Source organism: Microtus oregoni, unplaced genomic scaffold (assembly GCF_018167655.1).
Source record: "Microtus oregoni isolate MIOR12 unplaced genomic scaffold, Mior012 000003F_ref0000135, whole genome shotgun sequence".
In the NCBI taxonomy this organism is placed as follows: domain Eukaryota; kingdom Metazoa; phylum Chordata; class Mammalia; order Rodentia; family Cricetidae; genus Microtus; species Microtus oregoni.
In genome coordinates, this window is record NW_024543062.1 from 26,575,827 (window position 1) to 26,592,781 (window position 16,955).

Consider the following 16,955-nt stretch of genomic DNA (forward strand, 5'->3'; position numbering starts at 1 on the left):
CTGTCTCTGTCCCTTTTTTTCCATTAAAAAAAAAAATCTTTTAAAACAAGCACAAAGGGAGAGTTGGACTCCAGTGGGCAGTTCAGGTTCAGCCATGTGACTGAGACATTGCCTCCGGCCCTGACCACTTGGCTGCAGCTTCAAACTCCACTGGAAGACTTGGGGAGCAAGCTCTCCATGGACAAGCAGATCTCTCCTTTAGACAGCACATGCTCAACTTCAGGGTCCACGGTGCTGAAAATGCCTCCACCTCACACAGCTAAGCCGGTAAACAGCAGGTGGGTCATGTCACACCAGGTGCACTCCCTGTGAGTGGGGAGCACAGCTCCTCTCTAGCCCAGGGGAAGTTTGGTCCCAAGGGAATGCACACACTTTTCTACCTTGTACAGAAGCCTGACAGAACAGCTTTATTAGGAATAGCCTCCAAGGAGACAGCAGGCACAGGGCACCGAGCAGGCACCACTCCTATTGTGGAGGACTGGTCTAAGTGCAGCCCGGCCCTGCAGGCGGGGACAGTCACTGGCCCAGAAAAGCAGTCTGAAGACTAGCTGTATTTTTACAGTTTCTCTGCGACTGTCACAAGAGAATTTGGAACCTGCTGGGAAGCCTTCAGAAAAAGAAAAAGACAGTTGTTTTGTTTCTGATAGGGTTTATCTCAGCAGGTTGGCCTACAATTGGCTAGTAATTCTGCCTCAGCCTCTTGAGTCCTGAGGCTATAGGCATGTAACCACACTGGGCAAAAGACTGATTTGAAACTTTGTAACAAAACAGTTTTGATCAGAAACCCACTAGCACCCATTCAAAAGTGAGAAAGTTTAAATTCAGGGATGCAGACCCTAAGTTGGAAGACACCTGAAGGGTTTTTCAATTTGAACATCACACTGCAGACCTGAGGTAAGGCCAATTTTGTCAACTCAGCAACTGACAGTAAAGATTTAAAGCATTTCTTCCCCCACCCCCCAAAAGATTTATTTTTCCCTACAAAAGACAAGCAGTGTGGATAGTTACGAATTAAAGTTGCTTGGTAGGTCCTGCTCCAAAAAGCCACAGATAGCACTGCCCAAATGCCTGGGGAGAGACTTCTGTGACCATCTTTATCAGTAGTCCAGGGCAGTACTTCACCAGTGAGCAAGTCCTCTGTCACTGTTGGGCCTGAGGCAGGGCCAGCAGGCCTTGGAGTGGCTAGGCCTCTGAGACTATCAGGTCTCTGGTGACTTGAAAAGCAGCAATGAGGGAGCTCAGCTGTATCTTCTCATTGGTACCAACGGAAAGTCTATACCTGTAGACACCAACCCCAAGTTGAGAATAAAGTACACCTAGGCCCTGCCTGTGAGTGGGAGAAGCTGCGGTGGCTTGCCAGGGGGCGCCAGAGCTGATAAACCCACCCTGCAGAGGGGTGCTGTCCATGTCCTCCAACAGTCGCTCAGTGAGCACCCTAATGCTCGGTCACTCACCAACTGGTTGACACTGCTGAGGACAGACTGAAAAGCTAGCACCGGGAGGCTCTGGATTCTACCCACTCCACCCCTGCAGACGGCAGGGGGCATGTGATGGGGGTTATAGACTGACACAACTTTTGCAGAAGGGAGCTGGAGGTTTGTGGTTTGGGCAGCAAAGTAGGGCACTGGCTGTTCATCTTGTCACTTTTAAATGCCTAGCCACCGAAAGCAAAAATCATTCCCAATGCCGTGATAGAAAATGACCCGCCAGTGACAGCTGCTGGAGCTGGTGATACTGGCATTTGATCGAGGCCCAGTGTGCTGTCCACTTATATGACAGCTACCAGTGTCACTAGGGACTAATGACAGTGTTTACTGAACTGGGCAAAGTGGAAAATTGAGTTTGTTTTTCCTCCAGTGTGCTCCTGTATGCCAATGTCTTAATAAGAGGATAGCTGGGCAGCTCCAAACAGCCTGTGTATCCGATCTGTGGCAGAGCCAAAGGCTAGAGCTCTGAGGACTGAAGTGACCCTCTGCTTAGCCCTGGACTGGGCTGTGCTTGCCCTGTGCGCTATGCTCTGCAGGCAGCCCCTGTCCTCCAGCACATTCCACTTGACACTACCCAAGCTAGGTCGCCCATGTCTGAGGAGCATACAAGCTGAAGCCATACAAGCTGAAACTAAAAAGCTTACAGCAGGAGAGGGGACAGGCAAAGGATTGAAATTGGGAAAACACTCACTCAATGTCTGCCATCTTGGTCAGTAAATGTATCCGAACTGAAGATGGAAAGTCAACTGTGGAAAAAGAAAAACGAGTAAGATGTGTCACTTCCTAATACAAAACACAAAACCACAGCCATCACCCATGGGACTTCTGACAGGGCCGAGCCTCAGGCCCATGACAGCCACCCAACCAGGAAACTGAGGATGGTACAGGCCCCGTAGGTCATTATCAGCTGTTTTGTGATTGTTTGTTTGTTGTGAGGCTATGAAAATATCCAGGCTGGAATGTAGTTCAGGAAGAGAGCTTGGCTAGCAGGCCTAAGAAGACTAATCACATCACCTGTATCACCAGAGCACAGAACACTGAATCATATGCATAGTCTGCATCCCAGTTTGGGGACCTGGAACACGGACAAGTCAACACTGTCCATGGTGGGTGAGAGCCACACGTTAACTAGAAAGCTCATACTGAGTTCTGGAGCCAAACCTGACAGCAGGTTCCACACAAGCACACGGTACTGGCTGCTTGATGGAGCCTCTCCCTTTGGAGGAGGCTACTGGGAGAAAAGCTTCTAAAACGTTACATGGAGGGGGTCCCTGAGAGCTTCTTAGAAAAGCTGGCACCTGGCTCTCCTTACCCCCACCCTGCTGACTGAATCATCTGGACTGACTCCCAGGTATGGCCCAAGCTGAGATGACCCCAGCACAGCAGACAGGAAGCAGATCCTAAACGCTGCTGTTTACACAATCTCCTCTCCAAGGGAGGTGGTCCTAGAAATACAACTCATGAGCCGGAGAGCAGCTTAGGGTGCCACAGTCCTGGGCTCTGTGGAGACCCGAGGTGAGCCACATGCATGTGCAGGGCCCTAGAGTGCGGACATACAACAGGTGAAGAGTAAAATATCCTCCTGCTGCGCCAAGACGTTCCTTTGAGGAAGTACAGCTCGCTGCTCACCCCACAGCCCAGAGATGAGGAAGGGTTTGGACAAAGCTTTAACAGCAGTTCAGAACTGCTCCTGTCATACCCTGGGAGCTACCCCAAACCTATGCCTCCACCCCACTCCACACCCGGCCACCAGTTACCTCTGTGCACAAACAGGTGAACCTCGGTCAGGATGTCATGCAGAGCCAAGCCCTTCAGAGTCTTCAGCTCCATGATGTCTGCGAGGAGCAGTTAAGGGATGGGCAGCCATTCCAGAACATGCTGCAGGGAGACTTCAAAGTGAGGCTTTTCATCCCAGCACAGACAGATGCCTCTCCACTTGGAGCTACACGCAGGCCTAACTCTAATTTGTCCCACTTTATCTTCAATAAGGCTTCTCTTAGAGCGCAGAGCAAGTGGCTGCTTAGACCACACCCTGTTATCTGCAGCTTTTCATCTCAGTGCAGACGGAGAACCTCCTTTCAGCCTCTCACAGGCCAGTGCCATCAGGAAGAGAAGGGTTCTCTCCACCTGAGGACACCTGTTTCCCATCAGCTGACACCCTTTACCTGGATGGCTGCAGCCTGGGCCCCTAGGCCCCCCCAGGCCTGAACCTGGCAACAGTCACCAGAAAGGATACTTCTGTAGGCAGTGGTGAAGTCTTGATTTAGCATCCAGTCCAGAATGTTGGCAATGTCTGTCTTAAGGGGATGCCCGGTGCAGGTGTAGACAGTCTCTTCTGTCACCTTCCCAAAGGCCATATTGGTACTCTGCAGACAGGAGGACCCAGGGTCTGTCAACAACTGCCCTGCAGCAGTGACAGGCACAGTCATGGACAGCGTGGATCCTGTACTCTCTACACAGGAAGCCGCTCTCTGCTGCCAATGCTGCTGCTTGCTGTAGAGTCAGCATCCTCCCCCAGCTTCTTGCAGCAGCTCCGAGTCTCCATTAGGAGAACACCCAGGCAGAGAACTGGTCCCCGACAAGGTGTGTCTTACCAGGTCTAGGCTTCTGAATGAATGTATGGATTGTCTGTCTGTCTGTCTTGTAAAGCTATTCAAAGCAATGGTTTAATATGCCTGGAGCAGGTTCATACCTGCAGAATGTTCAAAGCCCTTCGCATATCCCCACTGGACAGAGTGACAAGGGCCTTCATTCCATCTTCACTTATATCAACACTAAAAGGAAACAGGAAAAGGAGTTATAAAGTCGTCCCCCTCCCCAAGAGTACAAACACCCTCAACCATGTAACAAGATGGCCTCAAATGATTAGAGCTTTAAAAAAAAAAAAAGGCAACAGAATGGTGGTGACAGCACTTTCCTGACCTATGGCATCTAGAAGCTGACACAGTGCTTAGGGCATGGCATGCAAGTAGCCATGCCGCACCCAGAGTCTTAACTGTGAACTAAGGCCCTAAGGAAGCTGCTGCCATGAACGACTTTCTCTGGGAAGAAGAGGCCACAGCCCTGCATCTGACTGCTCAGAATGGATGTCTCAGAACCTCCCCTTCAGCCAGGAGGCAGTATCTCCAAAGAGGGACCCAGCAAGTCAGTTCCCATGACAGGAACAGCTTTCAGGAAAGCAGGTGAGGGGTCAAGAAAAATCAAAAGGGCTCATGAGGTAGAATGTCCAGGGCCCATAGAAAATGACAGTAGCCAGTGGTCCCCAAGGCTTCCCCTTGGACTGGGCACTCTGCCCAACTTGCCTCCATGCCACTCAATGCCCAAGACCCTCCCGCTTCCTTCTTATAAAGCAACTCACTTCTCCTCTTCTATTACATGCTCCAGGCGAGGAACCATGAGTTCAGGCGTCAGAGGGCCAAATCGGAACCTTGTGCACCTTGACTGCAAGGCAGGGATGATCTTGGACAGGTAGTTACAGATGAGGCAAAACCTGGTGTTCTCTGTGAACTTCTCGATCACTGGGAGATAACCAAACACCTCACATCAGAGTCCACTCTGACCGTTCAGAAGGTTTAACAACAGTAAGAGTGGGGACGCTAGCTGCCCGCAAGGGCAGAGGGTGATAAGGGGTGTTGAGCAACCTGTCCAGCTCAGCCACCTTCCTGTGTAGATCTCTGTGGTCCAGGCTGGCCTCAAACTCTAGGCGATCCACCCGTTTCAGCCCCTGGAGTGCTAGGATTATTGGCCCTGAGTCTCCACCCCAGCTGCCACTACACTTTCAAAGCTAACAAACACATCATTAAAATGCACAAAATGCTGCTTCTTATGATCTGCCACAATCCTAGCACATGAGTCCCATCCCTTCATGTAAAATGCCGTCTGAAAGGCTGCCAAGGTCACCTTCTTGAGGCAGGGGGATGGCTCTGTGCACACTTCACTGCAGCCATGCCTGGAATCTAGGAGCATCCAGGGAGCAACAGCCAGTGCTGAGAGATGCACAGGACACCAGTGTCACTCTGCAGGGACCCAGTGTCCCCAGAGATCTGCCCACACTGACAGTCACTTGGCAGAACAAGATGCTGAAGGAAGGATGCCAACACTCTAAGACCAGAAGCAATTCTGTGCCCTCCTCTCTGCTATAAGTGCTGTCGTTCCTTCCCTCCCAGGTGTCATCTCCACAGGCTCCCGAAGCTGCTCTTCACTCACAGCAGATTCCCTGGGAGTGTTAGTGGGAGCTGCTCACAGAAGGGTCTTTAACAGGAGTGGCACCAGCCCCATTCCACAGGAAAATACAGCTCAGTCTGCACTGTAGCCACTCTGACAGTCTTGCCTGCTGTTTGTTTTTTTTGTCCAACGGTGGTGGGTCTGCCGGTAGATTAGGAAATCAAGCCTTATCCCCACTAAATGACACAGACTCCAAATCTAGAACAGAAGCCATCAGTAAAGGAGGACGAGATGACAGGGACTAGCCATATTCAGGTGATGAAGGAGACCTGGCTACAGGACAGTCCTGTCTGAATCACCGGGACTAAGAGGTGCCTCCTGTGGGGAAAATAATCTCACCCATAATTCCTGGCTTTCAGTACGCTCCTGGCCAACATGTCAGGTGGGGCAGCAAGTCTTACCTCGTCTCAAGGCATTCTGGGCATCTTGAGTCATGGCATCAGCTTCATCCAGGATCACAAGCTTAAATCCTTTCCTAGGAGAACAAACACATGCTGAGGTTTCCTTAGCTCCCTCCCACACCCAGGCCAAGCCTACATCTTCACACCTGGGTACCTCAAGACCATCTAGTCTGAGAAAAGACCTTGAGGAAGGCTGACACCCGTGTTCACGCCTGTCATGCCTTCACTCATAGCCAGAAGTGAGGGCTAATTTCTTCTTGAATCGTCCTTCATTGTTCATAGTATTCTTTTGCCTGCTGCTTGTTTGTGGGGCTGGAACCCAGGGCCATGAGTAGTAGGCCAAGCAGCTACACACACCCAAGCCCATTTATTACACTGTGTGTGTGCACACGCACCGAGTGCCACAGCACAAACAAGAAGGTCACAGGATGACCCATGGAAGTCAGTTTTCTCCTTTTACCATGTGGGTCCCAGGGATGGAACTTGTCATCAGGCTTGGTGGCAAATATTTTAACCCACTGAGCCATCTTAACAGTCCCTTCCTTTTCTTATTTTGACCACTATGCCAGTCATCCTTCCTGACCTCAATTATCCCTGTTTAAATTCAGACCAGCTCTTCCAGTCTTGCCCAGTTAATGACCACATGAGCTGATGTTCGCAAGGGTTGCTTCTGATGTAGGTTCAGGCAGTACCCTGCCCTAGCACCCCCACATCTCCTGGACCATCCTTGACTTGTCTGTTCACTTCTAACTAAGACATTCCTTCTTCCCTTTAGACACTGGTCAAAGGGAAGACCAAACAGTGAGGCTTATGTCCTGACTTCATGTGCTGAGACCTCAAGGGAGAGAAACACATAGAATTCTTACTTGAAGATTGTCCTTGTGCTGGCAAAGCTGAGGATTGGCCCCCGAACGATATCTATTCCTCGGTCATCGGAAGCATTCAGCTACACTCGGAAGAGAGGCTGCAGTGAGAATCACACCCTATGCCAGCTATAAAGTCCTGTCTTCTCGGCACCCCAGTAGTGCCAGCTGGTTCTCGAGATCTGACAGCTAAGATACTCCACTAGTGCCAGCTAGTTCTCTAGATCCAATGACAGCCAAGATACTCCAGTAGTGCCAGCTGGTTCTCTAGATCTGACAGCTAAGATACTCCAGTAGTGCCAGCTAGTTCTCTAGATCCAATGACAGCTAAGATACTCCAGTAGTGCCAGCTAGCTCTCTAAATCCAATGACAGCTAAGATACTCCACTAGTGCCAGCTAGTTCTCTAGATCTGACAGCTAAGATACTCCAGTAGTGCCAGCTAGTTCTCGAGATCCAATGACAGCTAAGATACTCCAGTAGTGCCAGCTAGTTCTCTAGATCCAATGACAGCTAAGATACTCCAGTAGTGCCAGCTAGTTCTCTAGATCCAATGACAGCTAAGATACTCCAGTAGTGCCAGCTAGTTCTCTAGATCCAATGACAGCTAAGATACTCCACTAGTGCCAGCTAGTTCTCTAGATCCAATGACAGCTAAGATACTCCACTAGTGCCAGCTAGTTCTCTAGATCTGACAGTTAAGATACTCCAGTAGTGCCAGCTAGTTCTCCAGACCTAATGACAGCCAAGATACTCCAGTAGTGCCAGCTATTTCTCTAGATCTGACAGTTAAGATACTCCACTAGTGCCAGCTAGTTCTCTAGATCCAATGACAGCTAAGATACTCCACTAGTGCCAGCTAGTTCTCTAGATCTGACAGCTAAGATACTCCAGTAGTGCCAGCTAGTTCTCTAGATCCAATGACAGCTAAGATACTCCAGTAGTGCCAGCTAGTTCTCTAGATCCAATGACAGCTAAGATACTCCACTAGTGCCAGCTAGTTCTCTAGATCCAATGACAGCTAAGATACTCCACTAGTGCCAGCTAGTTCTCTAGATCTGACAGCTAAGATACTCCAGTAGTGCCAGCTAGTTCTCCAGACCTAATGACAGCTAAGATACCATCGTTCAGAATGAATCCCCTGTATTCAACCTCACTGCACCACACCCACATAAACTTATGGAATAAACACCGGGCCTGGTGATCCTCTACCATGAGAAAATGATGCTAATTTTAGTTCTTACCCCCTGGAGGCCATCAGGTGTGGAATAAGCTAAAGCAAGAACACCGAACAGCTAGGGCTGAGCCTCATGTCTACTGTGTAAGTCAAACACTTTTATTTGAGTGAGGGTCTTTTGTCTTCAAGTTGGTCTTGAGCTCACATAGCCTAAGATGACCATGAACGTCTGATCCTCCTGCCTCCACTTCCCGAGTGCTGGGATTATAGGTGTGCATCTGTTATTCTATGCTCAGATCCAACCCAGGCCTGCAGGTATGGTGGCAGGTACTCTAACAGCGGAACTACATCCCTAGTCCTTCAAATGCTTTTCTTTCAAACACAACATTTAGATTTTTATAACCTAAGGGTATTATCAGTCAGGGTCCCACCAGCCTCAGGTGGCATATCTCCGTGCAGTAATCTAAGAAGATCCAGATGAAGAAAAGGACATTTCAAAGGTGTTTGTGAGGCTAAAGCAATGGTTCTCAACCTGTAGGTCGTGACCCCTTGTAGAGGGGCATCTATCTAATGGACCCTTTCACAGATGTCACCTAAGGCCAATGGAAAACACAAATATTTACGTTACAATTCACAACTAGCAAAATTACAGTTATGAAGTAGCAATGAAAATCATTTTATGGCTGGGGTTCCCCACAGCAGGAAGAACTGCATTAACGTTGCAGCATTAGGAAGGTTGAAAACCACTGCTGTACAGAGGCTGTCATTACCACCTCTAAATCTGAAGGGGGTTCAACAAGAGCTATGAGCAGGTCAAGCAGGCTGTGGGGAGGGCATGACTTCTGAGTTGGGCCCTGCAGGAAGTGGAGGCTGCCCAGTGTTAACTCCCTAGGGGGTTCAAACAGCATCCCCATTTAACACCACCCCAACCAGGACCCGGAAGGCCAGGGAGGAAAAGAGAAGTAGCAGAACTAAAAGTAAGAGCCTGAACTCCCTCTAGAGCGAGACTGTCCTGTTCACCTCCAAGACCATGGAGCCAAATTCCTTATCTTTGTACAGCTGCTTGGCACAGGCCAGGATGGTGGACGTCTTTCCTGTCCCCGGAGGGCCATAGAGAAGCAGGTGTGGCAGGCGGTCTTCACTGATGAACTTCTGAACTGAGGCAGGAGGAAGGAGACACCGTCAGTCCCTGGGACCCTCACATTCACGGAAGTCCTCCAGTCCCAGTCAGAGGCAGATGTGGGGAGGGTAAGTCCGGAAGTCACATCATGGTTTGGCTGTGTCTTCTGTGGACTTACACTAGCTACCTTGGGATGTTCTAGAAAAGTGAGAGGCACAGCCTCGTTGGAGGAAGCAGGTCACTGGAGACATGCCTTTGAGGTTCGTACCTGACCCCTTTCCTAGCTCTCTACTTCCTGTTTACCATGGAGAGATCAGTGCTCCCCAGGCCATGAAGTTGTGCTCACCAAGGGCCTATAGTTAATGGATCTAGAGACTGTGGGCCAAAACCTCTGAACCCATGAAGGAAAATCGATCTTCCCTCCTCTAAATTGTCTTCTTAGGGGGTGGGGAATTGGAAAGATGGTTCAGCAGTCAAGTGAGGGCTTGCTGTCCTTACAAAGGACAGGGTTTGGCTCCTAGCACCCACAATGGCTCACAGTTGCCTTCCAGAGGACCCAGTTACCTCTTCTGGCCTCTGGAGGCACCAGGCACACATGGTGCACAGACATAAATGTGCAAACAAAATACCTAAACAATAAAAATAAATCCACCTTTCACATTTTGTCCTTGTAGGTATTTTGGTGCACATATGGAAAAGGAATGAACACACCCCTTCCTATAAAGTCCAGGTCATCCTTTACACTGTCACCCAGGGAAGACAGCATCATCACCAGATGTAACCAAGCCCTCCCACAAGGACAAGAGCTACTGACAGGGATACTCACTGGTACTCAGAACGTCCTGATGAGAAATGAGATCGCCTAGGGTCTGTGGCCGGTACTTTTCAACCCTGGAACAGGATTCAGCACGAGTCACGGCATATACAGCCACGTTCTGTCACACGCAAACAAGCCCCTTCACATCCCAACACAGCCAATAGCTCTCACAACCAGTGGTGGGGTCTGTCCCCCAGGGGACATTTGTCAGGCCATTAGCTGTAAGACGTGGGCAGTGGGTGGTAGTGGCTTCTGGTGAACATCCCACAGTGGGCAGGAGCTCCCTGTTGCCCCATCCCCACAGGAGGCCTCCAAGTCAACAGAACTGAACCTCAACAATTTGGACTGGCACGTGAATTTGCGAAGGAAGTCACACTCAGATTTCCACAAGCAAGTTAGGATTTGGCCGAGCCATGCTACAGCATGGGACAACTTGAGTTCGAGAAGCCAGACTCAAAATGCCACAGTCTGTGACTCCAGTCCTGTGACTTTAACGTGTGGCCCAAGATAATTCTTCCTCTTCGGGCATAGACCAGGAAAGTAAAAAGAATGGTCAGGCTTGCTTAAAACATCACTAGGTGCTGTGGGACTGTTCAGAATGCAAGCCCTGGAGCCCGAGATGGCTCAGCAAGTAATGGCACTTGACGCTAAGTCTGAGGACCTGGGTTCGATCCAGGGAATCCTCGTTGGCGGAAGGAACCGGGTTCTACAAGTTGTCCTCTACTCTCCACGCAGGTGTGCTGCTACGCAAATAAATAAATAGTAATATGAAAGGAAAAAAGAAAGCAAGCGCTTTCGGACACTTGAGTTCGAATCCAAGCCTACCCACTCCCCCAGTCTCTGAGCCTTTCTAAAGAAAGCCAGGATCGATCTCTTAGGGTCATCAAAGCGCAATGGCGATGCTCGAGGAACCCGAGGATGGCTAAACTGCGCTCAGGCCCCAGTAGCGGGGCTGTTTGGTGTGGACGCGGGCGAGCGGACGGCTGCAGGCAAGGCTGCGGCGCCAGGGCCGGGTGTCTGCAGCGCCGATCCGGGCCGCAGGCCGGGAGAGGGAAAAGGGTCGCAAAGCTTCTAGAAAGAAGGGCGGGAAACAGGATGCGGGGCCGCTCCTACCAGGGCAAGTTCCGGGCCCGGGCCTCGGCCGGCCGCTGCTGCGGAGGCGCCGCCGCCATGAGTGACAGATGCTACGGGACCGGGCCACCGACTGGCCGCACTCGGAGTCCGCGCGCAAACCAACCCTCGCGAGGCTTCGCCTCTCGCTTCCGGCTTCCTCCTTCCCGCCCGCCTCCTCCCTGTTGCTAAGGCGCTAGTTGCTAGGTAACTCGAGGCGCGGACCCGCTGCCCCGCTACAGCTGGCCGTTCCAGCAGGAGCCAGCTATCTCAGCCACGCAGGAGGTCCAGGGAGACCGCGCGCTGCAGCCCGTGCCACCGAGGGCCTCGTCAGAGTCAGACCCTGCCAGCTCAAGGGCAAGCCGCAAAGTAGCAGCAGGTTCCACAGCCAGAAACAATTCCGCGCCCTGGGTTCCATAACCAACAACACATAAACACGCGCGCGCGCGCGTACGGCCATACACACGCGAAAACACAGTTACATATGCAAACATACATCTATTCATTCGTATACACAACAGCCACATACATTTACACTCACACACATACATGTAAATACATACACTTGCACTCACATACACATACACGTACATACATATGCACAGGAATACAGTTACATAAACATACATACATCATACATAGATTTCCACTTTCAGATACATGTACACTTACACACATAAACACATACACTCACACATACCTAAACATACACATACATACACACATACCTTTTCCCCTACATCAAGAGAATTCCAGATCAATTTTATTTTCATCTTTAAAATTTATTTTGAGCCAGACGTGGTGGCACACGCCTTCAATCTCAGCACCTGGGAGGCAGAGGTAGGCGTATCTCTGAGTTCAAGGTCTACAGAGTGAGTTCCAGGACAGCCAGAGCTACATGGTGAGACCCTGTCTTGAAAAAAAAATTAATCTGTGTTCATCTGCAACTTGGCTGCAGGTCCCTTTCTCCACTGGGCCATCTCAACAGCTCAACTTTCACTTTTTTGTTGCTCTGAATTTTCCATAAAAAGTGTGCATAGCATCTACAATAAAGCCTTTATTATTAGTTACTTGCTTTCATTTTAAGACAGGGTTTCTATAGCCTCAACTGACCTAGGGTTTACTCCGTTGATTAGAACTCCCTGCTTCCAGTCTCCCAACTCCTGGGAAGACACTGTCACAATGGACAAGATGAAGACACAAGGAGCACCCAAGGCTGGGGTCGGGGAGCAATGCTGGGAGGGAGATATAGCGACTGTCACCAACGGGGGCGGGGAGGGGAGAGAAAGGACAGACCTCAAACACAGGGGCAGCTGTTGCTGCAGCCTAACCCCTGCCTGGATCCCAGGAAAGGCTCAGTCTGCAGTCATCACCCAGATGCAGAGGAAGCAACATGAGATTGCCTCACTGCTAAAAGGTACCAAGCCACGTGGCTAACACAGAAGAATTATGGTTAATTTAAGATGTAAGACTAAGTTAATAAGAAGCCTGCACTAATAGGTCAACCAGTTCATAATTACTGTAGACCTCTGTGTGTTTCTTTGGAACTGAGTGGCTGGGGGACGGGCAGGACAGAAACCTCTATCAACAGACTGTCAGCCCTTCATTATATCCCCTTCAGACACAAAGGTCAGAGAGTCAAGTGGTTGTTTTACAGTTGTGTCTATGGTAATTACTGTGTCATTGCTGTAACAAAATACCATACAAAAGCGTCTGAAGGGAGAGACGTGTCTGTTTTGGCTCCTAGTTTAAGGGTGTGATGTCCCACAATGGTGGAAAAGGCATGGCAGTGAGCAAGAGGGGCAGCTGACCATGTTGCATCTGCAGTCAAGAGGCAGAAGGAGATGAACGCTGACGCACAACTTACTTTCACCTTTTTTCCCCTTGCTTTTTTGAGACAGGGTTTCTCTGGGTGACAGTCTTGGCTCTCTTAGAACCTGCTTTGTAGACCAGGCTGGCCTTGAACTCATTGAGATCCACCTGCCTCTAGGATTAAAGGCAAATGCACCACCACCACCAGGCCTGCCTTCTCCTTTTTATAGTTCTGGACCCCAGACCAAGGACTGGCATTGCCTACGTTTAGGGTAGGTCTTCCCATCTTTATTAAATGTGGTTCCCTACGAAGGGCTGGTATCTTCTCGCACAGGAGACTAAGTATTGTTTTGTGGTGATATGACAAAGAATTCAGACTTCTGATTATCTCTGGCTTTTTCTGCCACTGTGATGCCATCCCCATTTGTCCTCATCCAATGGATGGCACCAATTATAGACTCATTATTATTATTATTATTAATTATTATTTTGAGATGAGTTTTTTTTTGTGTGTGTGTGTAACAGCTCTGGCTGTCATGGAACTTGCTCTGTACTTGCTCTGTAGACCAGGCTGGCCTCACACTCACAGAGATCCACCTGCCTCTGCCTCCCGAGTGCTGGGATTAAAGGTATGTGCCACCATGCCCAGTCCAATTATGGATTCTTAGCTTCAAAAACTGTGAGCTAAATAAACCTTTTTGCGTCACACATGACTCGGGTATTTCACTATACTCACAGAACATAGAATAATATAAATGATTAAAGTGACAGGACATTCTTACTGTGCCTACTTCAGTCAGCTGGGCCCGTTTGGACACCTGTTCCCATATTGTCTGTTTTTTGAAAACAGGTTCATCTTAGAGTTCCATTTGATGACATGTGTCCTGGTATGGTAATTCCATCTTGTTTGGTCAGATGTATTGGATCTAACTTAAGAATTTAGTCCCAACCAGTGCCCCGCCCCATCAAGTCTGACTTAGCAGTACTTACTGGGACATTGTGTAAAAACTGAGATATTCTATTAATGCTCTGTGTGTACATGAGGAGGCTGCATATTTCCACTTTGGCCATTATCTGAAGATAGAGTCCTGTTGGTAAGCTACTTAGCATGGCTTTTGATCTCAATACTGGCATCTGAAAAATGGGTATGGATGGTTCAGGATTAAAACTACTTGGGCATGGGCTGCAAGGATGTGAGTTCCTACCGATCCAGCAGAAGAGTGGAGTTCAGTTCCCAGTACCCATCTCAGGTGGCTCACAACCAACTGTAACTCCAACTGTGGATCTGGCGCCCTCTTCTGGCCTCTAAGGGCACCTACACTTACCTGTACACACACACACACACACACACACACACACACACACACACACACACAAACACACACAGTAAAATGGTTTTTAAAGAGTACCGGGGAGGCTTTAAACCTCCCCCCAACAAAAGTGTTGTTGCTCCCCCCACACACACACTGCCACCTTCCCTTCCTCTCTTCCTTTTAGGTGATGTAGCACAGCTGGCTTTAGACTCAAGGCAATGCCCCTGCTTCAGCCCTTCAAATACTGGAAGTAAAGGCACAAGCCATTGCGCTCAGCTCAAGTTTCCAGTATAAGATTTGAGCAGGAAACCTGAGATAGTGTCTCATGTGTGTCATCAGTAGGGAGGCTGGAGGACTCCACTGGGAGACAGAGCAGAGACAAACTGTGTTCGAAATAAGGGCCGAAGTACCTCCAGCAAATCAAGTCAGGGGGAGCTCACCACTTCTGGGAGTTCATGCCTCAACCCATAGCAGGGAGCACTTTCTGGCCTGCCACGTTGTCATTTAGCAGGGCCCTGGATTCAGGTGCAAGCAGCTACAGATAAAAACAGTTTAAGTTCATTTTGTTTTTGTCTTTTTGAGTGTGTGTGTATGTGTGTGTGTGTAAGGGTGGGTATGAGTGTATGCATGCATGCAGGCTTTCTCACCCATGAATGAACATGGGCCAAGGCCAAAGGTGACCAGTGGGACTGAGAGCCCAGTTTTCCCCTTCTTTCCCTTGAAGTTGTTCAGGAAACTGTAGAGAAACTGGCCCAAATGTTGGAAGAGGGCCATCGGTCCATTTGTGCTTCCTGCAGCCTGTTGAAAGAGGTGCCCTTTGTCGGTTGGTTTAGATCTGCCAGGGTCACAATGAGGGTCACAAGGCCTGTGTGTTTGCTTGGTACTATCAAGAGGCGATGGAATGTCTCAGAAGTGGTACCTGGTAGGAGGTCTTTAGGTCATAGATAGGCGTGCCTTTGATGGGGATAACTGGAACCCAGAATCTTCCTATCTCTCTTCACTTCCTGTCTACCATGAAATGAATACTTTCTCCACCATGTGCTCCAGCCATGATGTTCTGTCTCACTACAGGCTTAAAAGCAGAAGTACCAGCCTACCACAGATGGATGCCGGTAAGACTGTGAGCCAAAGAAACTTCTGTGTGTAAATTCATTATCTCAGGTGTCACATTAAAGTAACATAAGGCTGATTCACACAGACAAACACACAGAGATGCATAGACACACACACAGGCACAGACCACACACACACACACACACACACACACACACACAGACACACCTCTCTGAATACTGACAGCTCTATTTTTTTTTTCTCTCAGCTTGTGACAGACTTGTGACAATCCTGAACTTTTATCATCGCTCCAAAACCACACAATTAGTTTAAACTCCTCTGAGAGCTAAGTGGAGACAGAACGTGAGCTCCAGCGCCTGGGGGCTTGTTAGACGTGGGGGCCCAGTATCTGTTTGTGAATAGGGTCTCTGGGCAAATCACCTGCCCGTGTCAGTTGGTAAGACCCTAGCTACGGACACGCTTCTCTAGCCCCCTGTCCTGCCCTTCCTGGCTGTTCAACAGCTCTGTGGAGAATGAAGAGTTCTCCCTCTCATCCTCCACTCCCACCTCTTCCCTCTAGGGCCCTTTGGGGGTTTAACAGTTCAGCTGTTGTCCCCTGTTCTGAGGCTTTCCTGCTCCCTTGGGTTGGGCAATCCCGATACCCCAGAACTCTAAGACTTAATTGCTTGGGGGAGAGGGAAATTCCCTCTCGTGATGAATCTGCCCGGAAAATGCAGTCCTTAATTTTCAACCTGCTATTTTGTCACCCTAATAAAAGACCCTGTCAGCTTGGGGAATTAAAAAAAAAACAACAAAACAACAAAACAAAAAACAAAAACAAAACCTTTTTCGGAGTCGTTCCTTATTCTTCCTACTTTGATTTCAGCCTCATCGCCTTGGGCTACAATCTCTGGGGTCATTATGATTAAGAAAGGGTGTTAAGAAGCCTGGCTTGTCTCAGGCTGCTTTGGATCTGTGAACATGAAAAGCCACTGGTGACAAAGGTTGGGTGTGGGCCCCTCAAACTGACCGTGTGCACAGTGAGCATGGTCAAGGTGCCTTTCTCCTCACACTGGGGCCCAAGGGTATGAAGAAGAGAAAAATAAACCTTAAGCCAGGCGTAGTACACGGGAGGCTGAAGCAGGAGGATTGCTGTGAGTTTGAAGCTAGCCTGGGCTACATAGTGAATTCTGGAGTTATAGAGTAAGACATTATCTCAAGACAAAACAAAGTGTGTGTGTGTGTATTTGTCTGTGTGTGTTTGTGTGTGTTTATGTGTTTGTATGTGGGTGTGTCTGTGTGTATGTGTGTGTGGGTGTATGTGGGTGTGTCTGTGTCTGTGGTATATGTGTGTGTGTCTGTGTGTGTATGTGTCTGTGTGTATTTATGTGTGTGTGTCTGTATGTGTGTATATGTGTGTGTGTCTGTGTGTATTTATGTGTGTGTCTGTGTATGTGTGTATATGTATATGTCTGTGTGTCTCTGTGTATGTATCTCTGTGTGTATTTATGTGTGTGTCTGTGTGTGTATTTATGTGTGTGTGTCTGTATGTGTGTATATGTGTGTGTCTGTGTGTGTG

General features: G+C 49.1%; 1 protein-coding gene across 1 annotated transcript; it reads right to left on the reverse strand.

Moving 5' to 3' along the window:
- Positions 1-157: 157 nt before the first annotated feature.
- Positions 158-11,332, reverse strand: Rfc5 (replication factor C subunit 5). Its single transcript, XM_041648109.1, has 11 exons — positions 11,202-11,332; positions 10,098-10,162; positions 9,172-9,308; positions 6,979-7,058; positions 6,113-6,186; positions 4,846-5,005; positions 4,180-4,261; positions 3,724-3,853; positions 3,245-3,322; positions 2,179-2,233; positions 158-1,279 (listed from the first exon to the last, which is right to left on the reverse strand). The coding sequence occupies exons 1-11, from the start codon at positions 11,258-11,260 to the stop codon at positions 1,183-1,185; spliced, it is 1,017 nt and encodes a 338-aa protein (XP_041504043.1). The 5' UTR covers positions 11,261-11,332; the 3' UTR covers positions 158-1,182.
- Positions 11,333-16,955: the final 5,623 nt, after the last annotated feature.